We start from the raw sequence: 22320 nt of genomic DNA on the forward strand, positions 1-22320 counted from the left end.
TTGTAAACAATGTAACTGTTATTTAATTAGATAAGCTTTATGTTGTAATATGTTGTATAATAATAAATTTTGTATAATAATAACAATGTTGTATAATAATATTATACAACTTTAAGAAATAAGGTTTTTTTTTTTAGAAAGTATTACATATGTTTTTATTGTATATTAATTTATCCTGTATGAAAACTCAAATTTTTATTAGATATGAAAAATTGAAACCATCAGTTGCTTCCTTCGATGCAGAAATCAGTAAATATATACAACTATCAAACGATGTACAGGTACAAGACAGCATTGCGATAGTTCACTTTTTCAAAGTAAACACAAGTCGAATGAAAGCTTCAATCATTGACCACTGCATACAATGGCAACAAAAACTTACTGGCTTACTATTACGTATAGTGGAAACAAAGGTTAATACTATCTATAAATATATGGCCGACAATAAAAGAAGGTATAAATAGGATTACAGCACTCGTCTATCCATTATAATTTTGCATTCTAAACGATACAAATTTTTAAAAAGCTAATTAAAAAATTTTTTTATTTCTAAATTTAAAAGGATGACAAAGAAACCAACAGATCTTAATAACATGCAAGCTGCATTTCAATTACTCGAGAGGATAAATATTGAAATACCAAAGGAAGAAAAAGAATTTCCTAAAATTCGTCAGCAATATGAGATCTTAGGTAAACATTAAGTATTTCCTTAAAAAGACAATAAGTCAAACGATACAGTAGTGTTCTATCGGATACCATAGCCAGATTAAATATTATTTTTTTAAGCACATTGATTTCAGTAATTAAAGAGAAATTTTTCTATTTCATTGAATGAATAATTATAAGGAAAATTATATTAAAAAATATAAGAAAAATTAATTATGATAGGATTTCGGCTAAAATATATTGTTTCTTAATTTAATTGAGTTTTTCATATTAGAAAAATTTGAAATACCGGTGGGATTAGAATTAAAAAAAAATATACGTGAAATTGACGAACATTGGGCTGCATATTTGGAACTGATAGCTACATGTACAGGCATATTAACAACACAAAAAGTATTTATAAAATTAAAATAAAAAATTTATATCTGATCCTGATAGACGATATTTACACACATTAAATCATTTCATTTTTAGGAGGAATTCAAGTATAAGCTAATAAATGAAAATACGATATTCCGAGCGAAGATAACCCACTTGTTTGAGAAATTTTATGAAACAGCGCCATTTTCAGCAGAATGGAAAATAAAAAGTATAGATTTATTTAACTTTATATATTATATATTTTTCTTGTTAAACAAAAAAATAATGTTTAATTATAATAGACATGATTTTGAAAATAATCATAAATAAACATAACCATAAATAAAAGCTCTCAAAAATAAAAATACTTTAGAAACAAAAACATTTTTTAAATAATCGTAATAACGCGAATTAATATAAAATTATATCGGCAATCTTAATAAATTTAAAAATCTTAATTTTCAATTCCTACTATATATTATTTATCTGTTTATCTTATTTAAAGCAAATTCAAGAAAATTGATTGATAAATTTCATATTATTAATCATCTTCGTTTGATTAGTAGAATATAAACAAAAATTTTGAATATGCTAAAAAAAAATTTATTAAAAAATTTTAAAGTAAAATATAGCTTATTAAATTAACTATAGGTGCACGGACATGGTTGAACAATTTTCATAAAAAAGCAAGTAGTATGAAAGAAAAAATTAATAAAATCAAAAAGGATCTAACGATTTTTGGTATAAGTGAAGCAGAATCGAGAGAACTAAACACTTTGTTAAAGGCATAATATTTAATTAATAACATAATTTAGAAAATATTATTAAAGATTTCTATATATATATATATATATATATATATATGCATATGTATATATTCAAAATATAGGATTTAATTACTCTTAAACTCGTTTGGGAAATGTCCGAACAATGGGATAAAATTTGGGATCGATATAAAACGGGAAATTTCTGGTCACTTAAAACAGAAGAGATGGATGAAACAGCTAATATTATGTTTCGAAAACTAACAAGACTAAGCCGTGAATTAAAAGAAAAAAATTGGAATATTGTAAATGAGACAAGGTATATAAAAATGTAATAGTAAATAATTATTGAAGCAATGAAAGCAAATTATATAAAAATAAAATCTACATCGTTTTTTATTTTGTTTTGTTTTGTTTTTGTATTAAATTCAAGATGTTAGTATTAATAAATAGCAAATAAAATGCTTGTGTATTCTAATACATTCTAATACATAGCAATTAATGATTCTGCATAAATGTAATATGTAATGTAATGTATACAAAGAATCTGCATAAATACTTGCATTTATGTGTATATATAAACAAACACGTTAGATTACGAGTTGACAAATTCCGACGTACTTTACCACTTATCATGGACTTGAAGAATCCTGCGATGAGAGATCGCCATTGGCAGAATGTGATGAAGACAATCGGAAAGAGCTTTGACCAAAACTCTAGTGACTTCACTCTTGACGTTATAGCAAGCATGCAGATGCACAATTTTATTGACGAAATTGCTGACATATCTAATGCCGCAACAATGGAACTTGCAATTGAAACGGTAATTTATTATTCAATAATTGATATACTTATTTTCCGCTTTTGTATTAAGTTAATAAAATAGAAAATTATATAATACATTTATAAAAATATATAATATTTTTTCCTAAAAATCTATGTTTCTTTGGATCGATGATAATCTTGTAATCATTATCAACCAATAATCTAAATATTATCCACTAATAAAAATAATTACTATTTATAATATTTATAAGCTTTATGTACATTGCAAATAAATCTAATTTAACTATATATGTTATAATAACAACACACACACACACACACACACACACACACACACACACACATATATATATATATATATATATATATTGTTATTTTTTATTTCTGTTTTTAACTTCTAAAATAATATAAATAAAACTCTAAAATAATATAAATATAAAATAAAATAATAAATAAAATAATAATAGACAATTAAATAGACGTTAATAATAATTTGAGCTCATTTCTAATAATCATAGTCAAATTGTACATGGCAATATTGCATATAATCACAATGGAAGCACATATTCTATAAGGAATAAAAATGAAAAGCAGATTATATTGTTAAGATAAAAATAGAGTTTAAAATTAATTAGATAAATCGCGGAAATAAATTTAAAATATTTTTATATTAATATTTTACTTAAATTAAAATATATTTTGCTTTAAAAAAAAATAAAACAATCATTTTCTGCCCACAAACAAGATGTTTTAACATTAATTTTTGTCCAATGAGAAATACAAGTCTCTAACAATCATACAAAAATATACTAAAATATTTATTTCATATACTTTAGTTCTTGAATTATTAAAAATTTAACAATTATCGATGTTATAGAATTTTAATAGCGGTATAAAGTGAAACATGGACTAAACGTATGTAACGCACGGTTTATTCATTTATATGTGCAATTTGTGCCTATGATCGTTATTTCTTATTAGTATCAAAAATTAAATGTTTTTGAACGAAGCTATACTTACTTTGCTATTTAATATCATTTCAATAATTTGAAAGTGAGCATATATTGCATATAATTAATTAAATATCAAAATAAATAATTCATACAATATTATACGATTATAGGTAGTTTCATTTTAATTAAATATTGTAAAGTTTATGAAAAAAAAAATACTTTTTCTAAATATTCAAAAAAAATTTTAGGGCTTGAAAAATATATCCTTGATATGGAAGCAAATGCCACTCACAATGCATCCATATGAAGATAAAGGTGTATATACATTAAAATCAATTGATGACATTACAGAGATGCTTGAAGAACATCAAGTTCAACTTTCATCAATGAAATCAACAAAGTAAGATAATGTTTCAATGACTAATGATTAACTTTAAATTTTCTTTTTCAATATATTCATAATAAATGATAAATGATCAGTTATCAAAATATGTTAGTAGATACTTTAAATCCCATTATTTTGCTTATTGTTGGCGTAGGGCTAGATTTTAAAAGTTTAGGTATAATAAATTAAATTACATTCACTACAAACAATAATGTAATTCATCAACATTTCAACAAATTTTTACATCAATTTTTAATTCTAATATTCTATTATTTATGTTTTGCTAGTTTTTTTTTTTTATTTCAAAACTAATTATTTAAATTTTCTTATTATTATACTCTTAATAATTACTATCTTTTGTATAACTCTGAAGGAGATAATTCTATTGAGAAATAAAAGAATTTAATGATACATAAAATTAATTTTTTTTAATATAATTTATAATATATACTCTTATTAATTTATAAAAAATTACAAAGAACGATGATGCAAAGATACATTAAGATTATGTTTATATCAATATAAAATATCATTTACATTAATTGTAAATTGATAATCTTCATGAAAACATAAGAAATATAAATGTAAATTAAAAAATAAACAATTATTTACATATTTTATATTTAATTCGATCAATAATTATTCATTTAATTTTTCATGTGCTGAATTTGAGATATTTTTTAACTGAAAACATCAAAAACACATATTTGTATATTAAAATAAAATGATAATAAATGAAGAGTCAATGTTATTTTTTACTTTAAATCAACTGCATAACCATTTATACTATAATAATAAGAATACTTTATAATAAAGGACTTTATAATATAATTTTTATATAACAATTAATCTAAAGCAAATTATTCTAAAAAAAAATATTTCAAATATATATATATATATATATATATATTTAATTTTCTTTTTTGTTGAGTAACGTGGATGTTGGAACAAAAATAAACAAATAACTCGTCTCATTATGATACATTATTTCATAGTTTCACGATGAGAGGTTTTTAAAAATACGCACAAATAAAATATTAACTTTAAGAATGATAATCATTAAAGTTTATTAAAATTACTACCACTGTACATGAACAATGGGATACCCGATAAAATGGAGTTTGATATGTTACTCCATGAATCAACTTAATTTCATTATAGGTTTGTTGAAGCTTTTGCCATAGAAGTTGATTACTGGGAGCGTACCTTGTCAACAATTGGCGAAATTCTAGAAATTGTATTACTTATCCAGAAAGATTATATGTACTTGAACAATATTTTTAGTGCGGAAGACATTAGAAAACAACTTCCGCAGGAATCTCAAGAATTCGATAACATTACTAATTCCTGGAAGGAAATAACTTCTCGTATGGCATCATCTGGCCTCGCTTTAGAAGCTACTCATCAACCACGTATAATTAATTGCTGACTTCTAATTTACTTTATAATATAAAATTTTTAAAGATTTTTATTTAATTCAATAGCAGTTTTTTTATTAAATAGATTATAATATTAAATGCATTTATTAGAACTTTAACATGATAAGATGTCGTCTTGTCAACTTCCTACTTATATTATAGGAAATATTAAAATTAACTTTAAATGCCCAATTTTCTTTTTAATAAAGCTGATTTATTCAATATTTTGAATAAATTGAGTACTAAGTTGGAAGTCATCCAGAGGAGGCTAGAGCAATATCTTGAAGTTAAAAGGCATATTTTCCCACGATTTTACTTCATTTCAAACGACGATCTACTTGAGATTCTTGCTAATTCAAAAAAACCTGAGTTAGTTCAGCCTCACATAAAGAAGCTTTTCGATAGCATCAAATCTATCAAACTAGACAAGGTATAAACAAACATTAATTTATTATTAACAAACGAAGAATGATGTAATACAATAAATATCTTCTCTATCGTAATTTAAAAATTACCATACTTTTAATTTACTAATTAAATTATAAATATCTTCTCTATGTTAATTATACAAAAAATTCATCGTTGCTCTGTTTTGGATAGAATTTGTTAGTCGAATACGTTTTACGTTACACAAATATTGTGAATAAAATAAAAAAAAAAAAAAAACACGATTTATAATAAACAGATATTTTATAGACGTCGTTTATTTATACAATTAGAATTATTAATATATTTGTTAAATTATTTAATAAATAATTAAAACGTTTTTGAAAATTTCAATATTTGTATTTACTGTTAAAAACTTTAGAAATTTTTTTTAAGTTATTACAAAAAAATTGTCTTTACAATTATAAATTATATTATAATTATAAATTGTAGTATATAATTATAAATTGTAGTATATAATTATAATTTTTCCGAAACTATAAATATTATATTACACACGTAAAAAATAATTCATTAAAATTCAGAGTTTTTATGAAAAATTATCTTCTCGTGTTTTACTAATTAAATTAAATCGATTCTGTAATTACACTACATAGATTTTTAAAACGAAATATTTAAATTAAAAATATGAAAGAATATTAAGGTTTTAAAGAAATGTTAAAGAAAAAAAAAAACAAAATATATTGTCATATTTTATCCATTTGGGACATCCGAGTTGATTCATTGTATATACTAATTTGAAACTTTATCAAAATTTTCGAGAACAGCAGCAATTATGAATGTAATAATAATTATATTTATTTTTATCCATTGTTTTAATTTGCTACTGTTAAAATATGTTTTTAACTATTATATATATATATATATATATATAATTTTATGTAGTAGCATATAATATTAATATAAAAAACACTTTTATAATAATATTACTACTTAGAATACATTATTCAATTTTTTTTCACTAGCTTATACTGAAAATAAAATAAAATGTTTTACCCAATATTATTAAATAAATTTATTTTAATCGATATGCACACGAAAATCATATAAAATATATCCCTCTTCATTTACTTTAATCAATGTTATAATCAAGCTTGTTCTTCTCACTAATCAGTCTTATAAAGTTTATGTAGAGTAGCTTAATATTCATTTAAATTATACTATTCATAGATAAATAGTTTATATGATTAAGATAATTATCCAAAATACATCCATTGTAGTCTCTCTTTAACATCTATTTGTTTTCTTATCTTTTTTAAAACTACACCCAATATTTCTAATTTTTTTTGCTACGCTTTTGTCTTTTACAATTCCTACTATTATTCATTATTTTATCATTCTTTCTCTCTATCTTTTATTACTTTTATATTTTATCAATTTTTTTTTTTTTTTACTATTCCTAAATTATAATTCTTGCGATTATAATCAGGCTGAAATACAGATAAGTACGAGTATACGAAATAAATAATTTTAATAAAAAAAAGGAAAGAAAAAAGTGAAAAATACAGGTTCCATTAAAATTAGTCATACACTCTGATACTCAACTAACGTAAAAACTTTTTTTTTTTTATTTCTGTTAATACCGTGCGTTTCAATTTACTCTTCGGGATTCATTTATTGTTTCTCTTTATCTGTATAGAAATAATTTATTTTCCACGAGTCTTCTTCTAATACAGTTGGCTCATGTTACGTATTCTATAAAAAACATAAACTACTTAAAACTTGGTTTTAATTAGTTATTGATAAACATTACCAAGTTCCATGAGTAATTCTTTGACATACTTGTAACTATCTCATTACCTTTAGTATATATCGTAAGAAAGTATATTTGGTTTACGCATAACAGCATTTGCGTCGATGTTATTATATACTTTTACATCAATAAATAAAAGATTATGGAATATAATATAATATCGGCTGCTCCAATGATATATGTATTAATATGATGTAATAAAAAGGACAAAAAAAGGATGGGTATCGTATCGTGACTAACTTATTCAGCCTCAGAATAATAATTAATTTTATCAAATATCAGTTTCACACTCAAGATACATTATCTATAGATTCTCAATTTCACATTTTTTAACTTTTAGAATAATATAATTATATTATTTCATTTAGAAAATACTTTAAAAACCTAGATTTAAATACGTGACTTTTTCCCTCCATTCTTTCTCTTCCCTTTTCGCCTCCCATCCCTCCTTTTTTTCATTATCTTTCGTCTTATTACTTGCACCTACCACAATCAACTGGTTTTCTTCGATAGTAGTTGGAAATGTTATCCCTTTGTACTATTAAACCGTTCTTTGTCCTGTACTGACGAGATTTCTCCTCAAATCTTTTCCCGTAATACGGTATTCGCCATGTTTTTTTAACATATACACTATTTAGTAAAAATTTTTATATTATATTATATGTTTAATTGAATTATTATGTTAAATTATTCAATAATCAAATTATATTAGTTTTATGTAATTAATGAAAATATTTATATCACTAGATTGTTGTTATTTATTTAATACAACATTAGCAGTTTTATGAAACTTCATATTAAGGTTTCAGACAATATAGAAAGACAATTAAAAACTTTCAATAATAAACTAAATAATTAAATGGAATTTAAATATGAACATAATTGTAGAAGTTTTATTTTAATTAAAACTATATAAGTAATCCTACAAATTTTGTATTTTACACTAAAAACACGAAATCTATAAGACATAATCTCGAAAAAAATTATTTATTTATAAATTTATATTTAAGGCTCAATCGGGAAAAACAATTACAAAAGGAATGTATTCATCAGAAGGCGAATATGTGGAGTTTTTACAACCAATTTTATTGGAGGGACGAGTGGAGAATTGGCTTGTACTTATTGGTAAAAATTGTATTTTCATTATATATTTAAAGAATGAAATATTGGATAAGAGTATCTTATCATAACACATAATATTTTTCTAGAATTTCTTAAGTTTTTATTGTAATTAATACATATTTATTATGGATATTTATTACATTTTTTCTTTTAAATATAATATAAGAAAAATAAGATAATATTCATAATTATATATGTAATTAGGAACAAATTTAACAGTATAAGTCCATTTAACTGGAATCATTAATTACTTAATCATAATATTTAAATATTATATATTACATGATGAATAATTAGAATCTTTCAAATGTATTTATCTTTCTAGTACGTTTAAAAATTAATTTATTGGAATACCACGTCTCTTAAACAAATTTCTCTTATACTTAAAATTATAAAAATTCTCTTATACATAGTTATGTTAAAGAATAATTATGTTAATTATTACTTATTAACGATTAATCGCTATTGTTATAAAAAAATTTTATATGTTAATTATCCTAATATCATTCAATCAAGTACTTATTGTTTCAAATTTGAAAATATAATATTTTCAAATCAGACATATTACAACATAATTTCAATTGTAAGTTTCCAATTGTAATATCTCTATTTCAGTAACATCACAACAAATTATTTCTCAGTGTAAGAAATATTTAAATATTGAAAAATTATAAAGCTTATATCTTCTTAAAAAATATTTGTCTTTAAACAATAAGATGAATTTCAATTTCAAAAATCCAATTTTTTAGTTTTATATATAATCAAAGTATAAAAATTGAAACTTGGCACAACCGTGCACTTTTAATTCAATAATTATACATTTTATTATAAGTACATAAACAATTTAATATTATTATACAATAGTATAATATATAATAGTAGGCATACTAATTTTATGCTTACCTTTTGAAAACTTGTCTCTTAAAGACAGTTAAAAATTAAAATTATATAATCATATATTCCATTAAGGCATCATATATATATCTATATATATATATATATATATATATATGAAATTATTTTTAAAATATAAAAAATACAACAAAGTATAATAGTCATATGTATAATTTAATATTTAATAATATTTATAAGATAAAGTGTATTAAATATCTATAATAGATAACCAATAGTTACCAATAGTTAATTTAATGATTCTTAATCATTTCATGATTAATGCACATGCTTTTTTATATCTAATTTTTGAAATTTATTTTCAAATTTCTTAAAATACCTTTAAAACAATTTATTTAGTACATTAATTTACTCAAAATTAAACGGCTTAAAAATTGTTTAAACTGGTATTAGAATTTTTAATACATATCTAATATATAATAGAAAATTAATAATAGTATCCACTTCGTGATTCTGATATTATGCTTTTATTTATTAACATATTGACAATAATTAAAATTAATTCAACTGATTACAATATATGAAATTACACTATGCTTACAACTTTATATTGTAATATTAATGTATAAAGTATAAGTTTACAATTTTGGTATATTTGACTGGATTGTCAAATATCACGGAGAAATAAAGTAATCTTACAATATTTTACATATGAAGTAACTAATTGAAAATTAATTCTAGAGAACAAATTCTGAAAGCTCCGCAAATATTTTTTTCGATGTTTATAATGTTTATAAAAATCTAATAATTGTAGAAAGTTTTTGAATTTACAGTATTTTATATAAAAGTTTGTTTCAGTATTTATTGTAAATGAATTTTTGATTCTTAAAATTCGTAAACATTTTTAACAAACATTTCATATTAAATAATAGATCATATAAAATGAATATAAGCCCTTATTATCAACTTTTTTAATGTCACAAATATGTCAGATCATAAAATAAATTATTATCATTCTTGTTTTAAAATAAAATTTAAATTCCTGCTTATAAACGCTGGAAGATGAGTATGGATTCAACTATATATAGGTAATATTTGAAATAATTTTAATTGAGATCAATTAGTATGTGTAGCTAAGTGTACTCATCACCAAACGTCGTTGAAATAGTTATTCTCAAATTTGGAAAATTCTCGAATCCCTAACATTCCGCCCGCCATCATCAATGTTATTTATGATTATTCCCTTATTTAGAGATTGGTAGCACTGCAAATTTGTGTATTGCCGGTTAAGGGGTACTACCGGTTGCTTTTGTGTGTTCCAAGACCAAGTTAGCCCCTCTTAAGCGGCTCACTATCCCAAGGTTGGAGTTGGCATCGGGGCCCTATTCCTGTAAAAAACTCATGCTGTACATCAAGACTACGCTAAACGTAAGAATAAAGGCAACATACTTATGGATAGATTCTTGGATAACATGGATAAAGACACATGCGTCAGGCTGGAAAGACTTTGTGAGAAACAGGGTCACACAAATTTAGGATATTAGTGCAGACGCTGACTGGAATTACGTTCCCCGTACGTCGATCCCTGCAGCTTCAAGATCATGTACTATGGTGGACTGGACCATCATGATTATCCTTGCCAGACTCGTGGCCAACACAGCCAACGCAGAACGCCGAGCAACGCAATCATAGAAACTCGCCAGGCACCGCACTAGTGGAAGCAGCTCACCAGCCAATCTATCACTGGGACATCAGTTACAAGTACGCAAATATCAAGGAGCTATCGAAGACAACGGATTTATGAATTATATTTATTACACATTCGAGGAGAAATCATGAATCATCTCTAATCAATCAAATATCTCAAAGGGACTTGGAAAATTTAAGAATTTTTTTGGATAAAGGCAACTCAATCTGCCAACTTTCCTCACGAGCTAGAAAAAGATCCTTCCGTCCATCCCTTATTCCACCGCCTGACCGCGTACGTCGACACCCCTAGGAATTATTAGAGTCGGAGGAAGACTAATGAGAGCGTCATTAACACAAGAAAATAAGCACTCGGCTATCTAGACATGAAATGCTCATCCCTACCTGCTAACACTTCCTGCACTCGGGCACTATACGTGGGAGTTAGAGTCAGCCCTTAGTCATGAAGGTTGCTATTTTAAATAAAATAATTGAATAATTCTCCAACTGTATTATACGTTATCACTACGCCCTTGATTTATTCTTCCAATACCTTTTCACTGCCGTTTATCCTGTTGAATACTAACACGAAACTCAACGCGTATTCCTTCCATGGCGGCTCTGCTGAGAGAGTGTCTCGACGAGCGCTTGCTTAGTTAACTGGCGACAATTGATAGGCGTGGCTATGCGGAGGTTCTATAAACATTGTACAACGTTCGACAATAACATTAGCTTCAGAAGGATGGGGAATTCCGAGAAAGTGAAGCTTATAATACTCGAATCTTCCTTGGAGATTGGTAGCACTGCAAATTTGTGTATTGGTCTAAACATGGTGGTCGACGCTGTTTTTGAATATTGATGATTGAAACTATTAATTTTATACTTCCATCAATTTTATTCTTCTTTTTTATTCATTTATTCTTATGTATGATTTTTTTATTAATAATTAAAAAAATTAAATAAAAATGAGTTGTAATTTCTATTAAAACGACTTTTTTTTTATTGAAAATATTGAAATAAAAACAGCATGTAACGAATATTATTTTCTTATTTAAAATCATATATTTTACAATGTATTTTTCAGTTAATAAATAAAAAATTTAAACAATTAACATTAATATTTAATCTTCATTCGATATTTTTCCATCGTTATCGGAAATTGAAGTAATCTCATTATTATTTAAAATACATGTATTATTGATTAATTTTTTACTTTTAAACAATAATATTTTATAGGATAATCGATTTTTGTCTTGTAGTTATTTATTTAAAGTCAACAATATCATATTAAAATGATTACTTTATCAATTTGCAAAAATAATTATAATTTTTTTTAATTTACACAGACTTTTATTTATAAAATGAAAATTATGATACAATAATGAATATACTTATTAAACATATTTTATTAATAAATTTTAACTATGTTTTAAAAGTATACTCAAAGAAGTAGATTAGACAATTAAAAAATTGATAATAAATTTGCATTACAAAAGTAACGTGAGTAAAAACTGCTGATCGTTGAAATTGAAACCTATTTCCAAGAAATTGCTGATTCGAGATCAAAATTTTAAGAAAAATAAAAATACTGAGTATATCAGCAGAATATAAGGAAATAGTGATATGAAGGCATATAATTCTAGGTCACATGTATTATCAAGAGAGACAAAATGAAAACAACGTAGAAATAATAAAAATAATAGACAAATACTGGTCATGAAATTATTAATAATCAGTGGTTATAAAGTAGTGGTAATAAATTGGTAGATGCTGATAATAATTACTACTCGTCATAAATAATTCATAGAATGTATAAAGTGATTTATCTAATTATAATATCTCTGAAGCAGTCAAATGTTGTCTATTGAATTTAATATCATGTATAACTACCATTAAGTGGTACCATTAAGTGCGCGCACACACGCGCACACACGCGCACACACGCACACACATATATATATATATATTTATATATAAACGTACAAATTTAATACAATATAATTTATAATGCTCTTTTAAATACAAAATAACTATAATTACGTTTAAAAAAATGTGTTTTTTGAAAACAGTTTTATTATAAATTTGATGAAACAGATGAAAAGTATGTGACAAATAAACAATTCATATTTTTGGAATGTTTGTAGAAAGGGCAATGCGTGATAGTTTGCGTGAAATTTTACGGCAGTGTCGAACAGCTCTTAGAAAAATGTTAGCAAAAAGGGATAAATGGGTCATGGAATGGCAAAGCCAACCTGGAATAACGTCCACTCAGATACAGTGGACGACTGATTGTACTCGTGTCCTATTACAATGCAAGTAAGTATATTTGCACTTACAAGTACTATTGATAGTACATGCTAAATAAATTACCGAAAAAATAATTGTCGACCACATAAAATTTTTTATAATATATATATATATATATATATTTCTAAACCGTTTACGCAATTAATAGAATATGTAATGAATATTTGGAATGTAATAAAATAAATATCCTAGAATAATCCTAGTAGAATTATAATATCTATCACGAATACTTTAAATAATGATGATTGTATTTGATGAAAGCAAATGTTTGATACGAATTAATTAAGTATGATAATGCTAAATCATTTAAACATATGTATTTTGTGCAAAACCATAAAAAAATATTTAATAAATAGTCAAAAGTCGAAAGTCATTATTTACATAATTTACTAGTTCAACAATATTACAAAACAGTGCTTTTATTGAAATTAATTGTAAACTACATTGATATTTAAGGTGCAGATTTCAATGTTAAAATACTTCTTTTAAAATCAATTGAATGTCCTTAAATTATGTAAAGATAAATTTGCAGTACTACAGTTTGAACAAGTGAATTGACTAAATCTATTCGATTTAGGTAATTAACCATATACATTGGTAAATTGCAATTTCAATTGGTATATTGAAAAAAATTTTTTAAAAAATATATAAAAAAGAACACAAATTAATTTTATTAATAATTATTATTTTCAATTTATTACTAGTTCCATTAATCATAAGTATGTATTAAAATTAATATTCTATTAATTAACTTAAAAATTCATTTGATTCATTATTAAAAAATTCATAGTATATTTATTATTAACTATATTTATATATTAAACTATAGAAACAAAAAATGAAGAAAAAAAAACAACAAAAATTGTAAGCAGAAAAGTTCGCGTGCTACATTTCTATTTTTATTGAAATGACGGAATTAATAGAAATTTGTATGTAGTGGAAATACATCGATATAACAATTTAAAAATTTGAGCATAGATATAGATTTGACTTTTAAGATATAATATTTTATAATTCAAAATATAATCAATAACTTATGTTGATTTTTAATAAAAATTGAAATCACTATAATATTATGAAAAAAAAAAACAAAATAAGTATAACTGATGCAATAATATCTCGATATTATTTAAAGTAAAATTGACAATACTAGGATGTGAAAACTGTTCGACATTAAAATAACGAAATGAAAATATAAATTTAAGTTTTAAACTATTCATAATTTAGGATATTTATCAATTACATATTTTTTCAATAATTATTGTAGCCTTGAATTAGAATGTATACTTCTGTAAATGATTTATTATTAGAAAATCGTTAAGAAAGTATAGGATAAATTCTACTTATACTCACGGCGGACTAGTGCATAACTATTACGTGAATGCAATTTACGATATTTCACTTTTCTTGATAAGAAACATAAAAAATTCTACATACATTTCTAACGAAGTGGTTTTTGTTGGATTTTTATTATAATGTATAAAGGATAAATGGAATATAACATTAACAATAATCACTCTAATAATCATAATAATAATCGTCAATAATAATCATCCTTTATCATAAATAATTCGATACATACTAGACTCGTAAAGTTACTTTAATATAGTCTTATAATACACAACTCATCAATAACAAATTTATTTCCAAAGTAAAATTAATCAAAACATATACTTATTTATTTGATATCTTATTAGGATATTCGAGTCAAAAAAACCATTAAAGAAATTAAAATACAAACAAAATCAAGCGCTAAGCAAGTACTCGGAAGCTGTACGAGGTAATCTCGATAGGCTACAGAGATTAAAATTTAAAGCTATTGTTGTTATCGAGATTCATGCAAGAGATGTAATAGAGAAGATGTATAAATCTAGTAAGTTTTCTATCACATCTGTTTGAAAATGAAATATTGTTCTCGAAATTACGTGGAAGAATTTTTAAATTGATTATTTTTAAAAAATTAACAATTCTTAAAAAAATGTAGATATATATATTTCTATCCAATACTTTGTAGATGTGTCTTCCAAACGTTAAAAAAATAAGTAGCAGATAGAGTATACGAATAAAGTCAAATTTTGCATATTTTTGTGCATTATGTGTATATAAAAAAGGGGTACAAAAAGTTATTAAAAAAAAAAAAAAAAAAAATTGAAAGTAGTATACGTTTATATAAATACATATATATTGTTCAAGTTTTTGTATATTGTGTAACTAAAAAGATTTTATCTTACCTATGTACTCAATTACCTGTACTCACGCACACGCACGCGTGCCTGGACATATATATATATAATTAAATTTTCCCTCGCATGGGTGTGAAGTGGATGAAAGTATATTGGGTACAAACATTGGATATCAGTTTTATCCTCAGATGATCTATTAAATTATTTCCTAAAACTCTCATAGACAAATTCACACTTGTAATAAAATAAGATACATCTCTTGTCATATACACGTTTCTTTTAAATATTAATATATTAGAAAAAATCCATTGGCTATTATAAACTTATATAATGTATAAAGTTATCAAGGGCATTGACATTAATCTATTAAATTATAATTAAAAAACTCTATGATGTATTTAGAGAATCGATGCATCACTGAATGTAATATAATTTACAAAATTTTTAGTTTACCAATAATAATTTCAGTTACTAAATTTAGCTCAATATAAATATGATGACAATTATTTTAAAAATATGTTTTTTCATAATCTAATAAATCATTATATATAAAATTTCATAAAAATTTTACGATTAGTCGAACGTTTTGATGTAATCAAAACCTAAAATAAATATATAAATGACGAGGATTTTTCAAAAATTACTATAGATAATATTTTTCATTATTATAATTATTTAAATATTAAATTAAAAAGCTAATATTTTTTATAATATATAATAAGTATCAAACAAAGTTTTAAGTCACTTTAAAATGATAAGTTAATTAGACTTCATTGTTTTTTATTAATTTTTTGTGTCATACTATTTTTTTTTTTTTTTTTTTTTTTTTTAATCAAGTACCGAACAAATCTTTATTAGCGATTCGTTTTAATTTTTTTTTTTATTCATATTATTCGAATGAAAAATAATATTTTACAGTATTATCTACAAATAACGAAACCCTTCAAGTACATTAATAAAGATAATAAAATCAAATTGAATAATTTCTAAAAGAAAAAAAGTCTGAATTTTCATTCAATATAATCATCGATGTACAAAAATGTTCAAAAAGTCATTTATTCTAACTTATAAGAGCTTATTATATTAAAAATCAATTAACAATAATTGTACATAGGATGAAAAATTCTCAAGTAATTATTTAACATAACTTTTTACATTATTTGAGTACTACATTTAAATATATTTTCACAACGATGTATTGAGACTGGTATAAGATCGTTCACTTTTTACCGTGAATTGCTTTTTAAATTTCAATTATCCGAACAATTAATATAAAGAATTTATTTATTTTATGATTATATTTAAAATATAAATGACAGATTGTAGAGACGTATCAGCATTCGAATGGCTATCGCAGTTGCGTTTCTATTGGGATCGAGATATCGACGACTGCATAGTAAGGCAGACAAATACTTCCTTCATCTATGGTTATGAATATCTTGGTAATTCCGAACGACTGGTTATCACACCATTAACCGATAGGTGAGATGGATAATGAGATTATTCATTAATATGTAATTATATAATGAATAATAATCTAACCGAGTGTGCTATAAGACGTAAGAATTTTAAGCTATAAATCATTAAAATATAGACGGAATAAAGTAAGTGGCAAAACTTAATTTCATTAAACATTTAAAAATACCATTCCCAAACGAAAAGTATATTTAATTTAATATATTTTACAATATTCCATACGAATTGTGATGATAAATAATTTTAATTATAAGTTGATGGAGGTACCGATTTTTCAATATCGGTAAACTTTGATGAATGGTTAATTTCATGAATAATGAAATAACACATTTACAGAAAAATTTACAAAATTAATATAAGAATTATTATTATTTTCATTCCGTAAGATTCATTCCAATATTCTAATAGATTTGAGTATAAATATTTGAAGCAATTCAAATAGTTTGAACTAATAATAGTTAAAGATAATCGATGAAATAGGGCCAACAACCTGAAAAATATGGAATACACTGAAGGGTGAACGGCGTTTTTAATAAAATATGAAAATGCGAAGTATTTGATATATTATGTTTTCGAAAGAACGAGCTGGAAGCCATTGATGCGGAAAGTTTCGAAACACAGTTCTGGCGTTCCGCGAGTCTTTCCCGCGCGAGTGCACAACATGGCATAGCTGTCCATTGTTCAATGGGTCTTTCGCTATAACTGCAGTTATATCTCATCCTGTCGTTTATTTGTCCTAGAAGTCGCCCAGAATTTATCCGAGCTTAAGGAGTATCGATTTAATCGCGATAAAAGGAACGAAATGGACGCTTTAATTTATCGTAGCCCGACCTTGATGTATATTCACCAGCAAACGTGCTCGTAAATTCGTTCGACTCAAGAGGCAGCACCCCTTCTATATCTCTCTTCTCTCTTGCATATGCACGCTCGCACATATATAAAATCTGATCGCATCCTCTCTACCCCCCCTCCCTCCCCCCAATCGTCTCTTCACCATCCTCCTTTTTGGAGATTTTAGCTTCTATTCCACCCGTTCGCCCCACCTCCCCACCCATGTCCCCTTACTCCTCAAATATAGCGCTGCCGGTCTCGTCATACACACGGATAGTGATGTTTGCACTTGGATTCTGAATTGACTATTGATTTTCCAATTTCTCCTCGCAACATAATTTATAATATTTGCCATATCTACCATAAACTATCAGTGAAAGCAGTTCGTATAGTTTTATTAAATCCTGTACTTACCAACATGTATGGTCGGTCGAACTTACGTTCACATGCTTTTCCAAGCATACGGTCATCCAAATTTTTACTTCTATTTACTTTTCTCTGACTATGTAAATTATACAATAGCACTAATTTCAATATAAAATTATTGATTCCATTTATTGTTATTTTCAACAGTTTATTTCAATACAACTCTTGCTTAAAACACTTAAAATTTTTTTTTAACAATTTCATTAATGTGGATAAAAAATTTTTTATTTCAATTTATTCGTATTCGATGATCCTTTAACCTAATGTTTTACTAAAGTATAATAAAAAATTTTATAAGTACCTTGAACGTTAATGAAGCTGTTAGTTGATTAAAATTATGGATATTAATAAAACACGAAAAATCGAATCCAATATCTAATTTCCTAATGATTGTGTTATTCAACTTATCGATTCCAGGCTATTTGTTAGATTTATTTATACAAAATAGAAACATTTTCTTATTTTAACTTGTAAATCTTAATCATTTTAAAAAAAAAAAAACAAAGTATTTGTTTTCTTTAAATTTTTTTTTAAAAGCATTAAAAAAAAAAAAAAAAAAAAAAAAAAAAAAAAAAAAAAAAAAAAAAAAAAACGAGTCTATCTAAACGATTGACTTGGCAAGTAAATAGGTAATAATAAATCTGATTTTGAAATAAACCTTTAGTTCGATAAATTAGGCGTTTGAATTGACGCCGACCAACTTTTCAAACTCCCAATCTCATTTACTCATAAGATATTATTAAAAAAAAAAAAAATAGATGCTACATAACGCTAACAACGGCCTTGCACTTGAATCGAGGGGGCAGTCCAAAAGGTCCTGCCGGCACCGGAAAAACCGAAACTGTTAAAGATCTCGGTAAAGCTCTTGGCTTTAATGTTATTGTGGTAAATTGCTCAGAGGGCCTCGATTATAAGAGCATGGGAAAAATGTTTGCTGGCCTCGCCCAGACCGGAGCATGGGGATGTTACGACGAGTTCAATAGGTACATGTTCAATACATACATCAAACTATGATTTTATGAAATAACAATTTTCAAATGTCAAATTTATTTACACATTTCGGCGATATGCATTTATTTCAATCCAATGTGCAGTCAAATGTAATATATAATTAATGCTCGAAATTTAATTGCGAATAATTGATATTACAAAACTAGATGGCAATTAATCAATGCATAGAATTGTTTATTTAAAAGTCAACAAAGTTTTTTTTTTTTTTTTTTTTACTTAATAATTCTTTTATAAATTTGGTTAAAAACAAAAAAATATTCTCATTCTCTTAATCTAAAATATTATGTAATAAATATAATCAAATAATACAAAGATACAAGCAAACAATAAAATTATATGATATTTATTTAATATGTTACAATTTAAATTATGATCAACTAATATTAATTACTTAATGTATACGTCAAATGCTCTTAAAACGAATTTACATAAAAATTACATTATATTCTAAAACTTATATACGTAAAACAATATTATTCATAATCACTTAAATTTATTATTTTACTATATTTTTTAAATTTATAATTTTACTACATTTTTTAAATTACAAATTTAAAATTTTTAATAACAAACGAGATAGAGATGTAATATATAAAATGTCTCGTTAAGCTTCAAATACATATTAAGAATTTCTTCATTATGTTTCTTGAATAAAGTAGTCCAAACATAAAAAACGTGACTCAGCCTTGTTTATTGTAATTGCATCATTATAACATTACGATGATTATTAAACTATAAATAACTAATAAATGTGAGCAAGTATAATATTAATTCCCATGAATTTAGTATTAAATTTACATATTTTAAAACTTAAACTTTCATTATATGTCTCTAGTACATTCTATTGTAATATTTTAGGAAGAAATAAACATATATTATCGATTTAACCAAAAATTTTTATACAATTAGTATTTAATTGATAATATTATTTTTTCGGCCATGTCTAATATTAATTTTATACGAAACAAGAATAAAAAAATTTTAAAAAAATTATAAACAAAGTTTATGCCATACATATAAATTTATTATAAAATGTATTAGAATATATATATATATATATATATATATATATATATATATATATATATATATATATATATATATATATAGATAAATAAAAGTACATTTCATTAAAGCTAAATGTATGTTTTTATTTAAATAGAATCAATATTGAAGTATTGTCGGTCGTTGCACAGCAAATTCTTTCGATTTTAACTGCCTTATCACAAAAAGCGACAAGATTTGTTTTCGAAGGAACAGAAATTAAATTGGTTCATAGCTGTGGAATTTTCATAACGATGAATCCAGGCTACGCTGGTAGAACTGAATTGCCCGATAATTTAAAATCAATGTTTCGACCGATTTCTATGATGGTACCAGATAGTAGTATGATAGCAGAAATCAATTTATTTGGTGAAGGATTTCAAAATACTCGTTCACTTGCAAGAAAAGTATGCATACTTTACACACACTCAGATGAAGAGATTTTAATAATATTTTTCATTCTTTAAGTAAAAATAATCAAAGTATTAATATAAACATTAATAATCCATTTATATAATATAACATTTAACTAAAAATGCTTTTTTCTTTTCTTAAAATATTAATATTTTATTAATATTAAAATTATATACTACAATTGCACTATTTAAATAGATTAAATATTACGAGCATCATGTGCTTATCATGTATTATGTGATTAGATTTTTTAAATATATTTGCAAGAAATAATCACCGCTGATATTTAAAGGTAGATGCACTTTACGGTTTGGCTAAACAGCAACTAAGCCATCAATTTCATTATGATTTTGGACTTCGTGGAATTGTAACTTTGACACGATATGCAGGGAAAAAAAGACGACTTTATCCTAATATATCAGAAGACGAAGTAATTTTTTACTTAATTTTTTTATTATTTTTTTTTTTTAATTTATACATAAATTTCCATAAATTGGGTCATCAATTATTTACCGTAGTTTATTACATTGTGTGTAAAAATTATTACTTTCTTTTGGAAAATAGCAAAGTTTTATTATTTAAATTGAATCCTCGTGGAAAAAAAAAATATATATATATATATATATATATATATATATGACGAAATAGTAGTAGTTTTTTTTTTTTTTACATATTACAGGTCATTATTTTGGCTATGAAAGACATGAACTTAGCGAAACTCACTTCGGACGATCTTCCACTCTTTGTAGGAATAACGTCCGACCTTTTCCCAGGATCGAGAGTACCTGATGTTGACTATAAAGAATTCGTTGATTACGTAACTAACGAAGCAATCAAGCTGAAGTTGCAAGTAAGATACAATCACTTATTTTATTAAAAACAAAAAAAAAAAAAAAAAACAAATTTACTTTCCTTAATATTTATGCTATATGAATTATTATAGCAATAAATATATCTTAAATTTTGTCAAATGCCTTAAAATTTCAATTAAAATACGTTATTACCTATCAAGCACAAATTGAACTAATAGTAATTATATAGAGATATATAATATTAAAAATTGGAAACTCATTATTAAGTCTCTATAAAAGAATTAATAAAAATTCAATTTAGTTTAATTATTTAATGACTAACAACTATATACTATATACAACTAATTATTCTAAATCAATAAAATTCATGTATTGTGAAAGAAAATATGTTGTATCGAAACAATAAGCTTTGAATAATAAAATAATAAAATCTTGAAAAAATTATTTTGTCAAATAAGCCGTTTAATAATTATTATTTCATTAATTAAAAGAACATTGGATTGTGATATAATAAAAGGAGAGGAAAATTTCTAAGTAAATAATAGTTGAGAAAAATCTTGCTAATTATATATTTTTCCGCTTAGGCTACACCCGCACTTATAAGAAAAGTAATCGAGCTTTTTG

The 22320-nt window shown here is 24.3% G+C and overlaps 1 protein-coding gene across 1 annotated transcript in view; it reads left to right on the forward strand.

The window, feature by feature from the left end:
* Window positions 1-22320, forward strand: part of kl-2 (dynein heavy chain 2, axonemal kl-2) — a 78670-nt gene that overhangs the window by 20937 nt on the left and 35413 nt on the right. The window contains 19 exon segments of the mRNA XM_011507497.1: window positions 203-454; window positions 563-690; window positions 941-1059; window positions 1141-1255; window positions 1678-1811; window positions 1916-2109; window positions 2385-2613; window positions 3778-3929; window positions 5076-5326; window positions 5542-5762; window positions 8543-8657; window positions 13337-13508; window positions 15197-15372; window positions 17002-17164; window positions 19174-19398; window positions 20589-20877; window positions 21177-21314; window positions 21564-21734; window positions 22281-22320. The exon segment at window positions 22281-22320 is cut by the window's right edge and continues 246 nt beyond it. Of these exon segments, the coding sequence (XP_011505799.1) occupies window positions 203-454; window positions 563-690; window positions 941-1059; window positions 1141-1255; window positions 1678-1811; window positions 1916-2109; window positions 2385-2613; window positions 3778-3929; window positions 5076-5326; window positions 5542-5762; window positions 8543-8657; window positions 13337-13508; window positions 15197-15372; window positions 17002-17164; window positions 19174-19398; window positions 20589-20877; window positions 21177-21314; window positions 21564-21734; window positions 22281-22320 (3284 nt within the window).

Source organism: Ceratosolen solmsi, unplaced genomic scaffold (genome assembly GCF_000503995.2).
Source record: "Ceratosolen solmsi marchali unplaced genomic scaffold, CerSol_1.0 scaffold6, whole genome shotgun sequence".
NCBI lineage: Eukaryota > Metazoa > Arthropoda > Insecta > Hymenoptera > Agaonidae > Ceratosolen > Ceratosolen solmsi.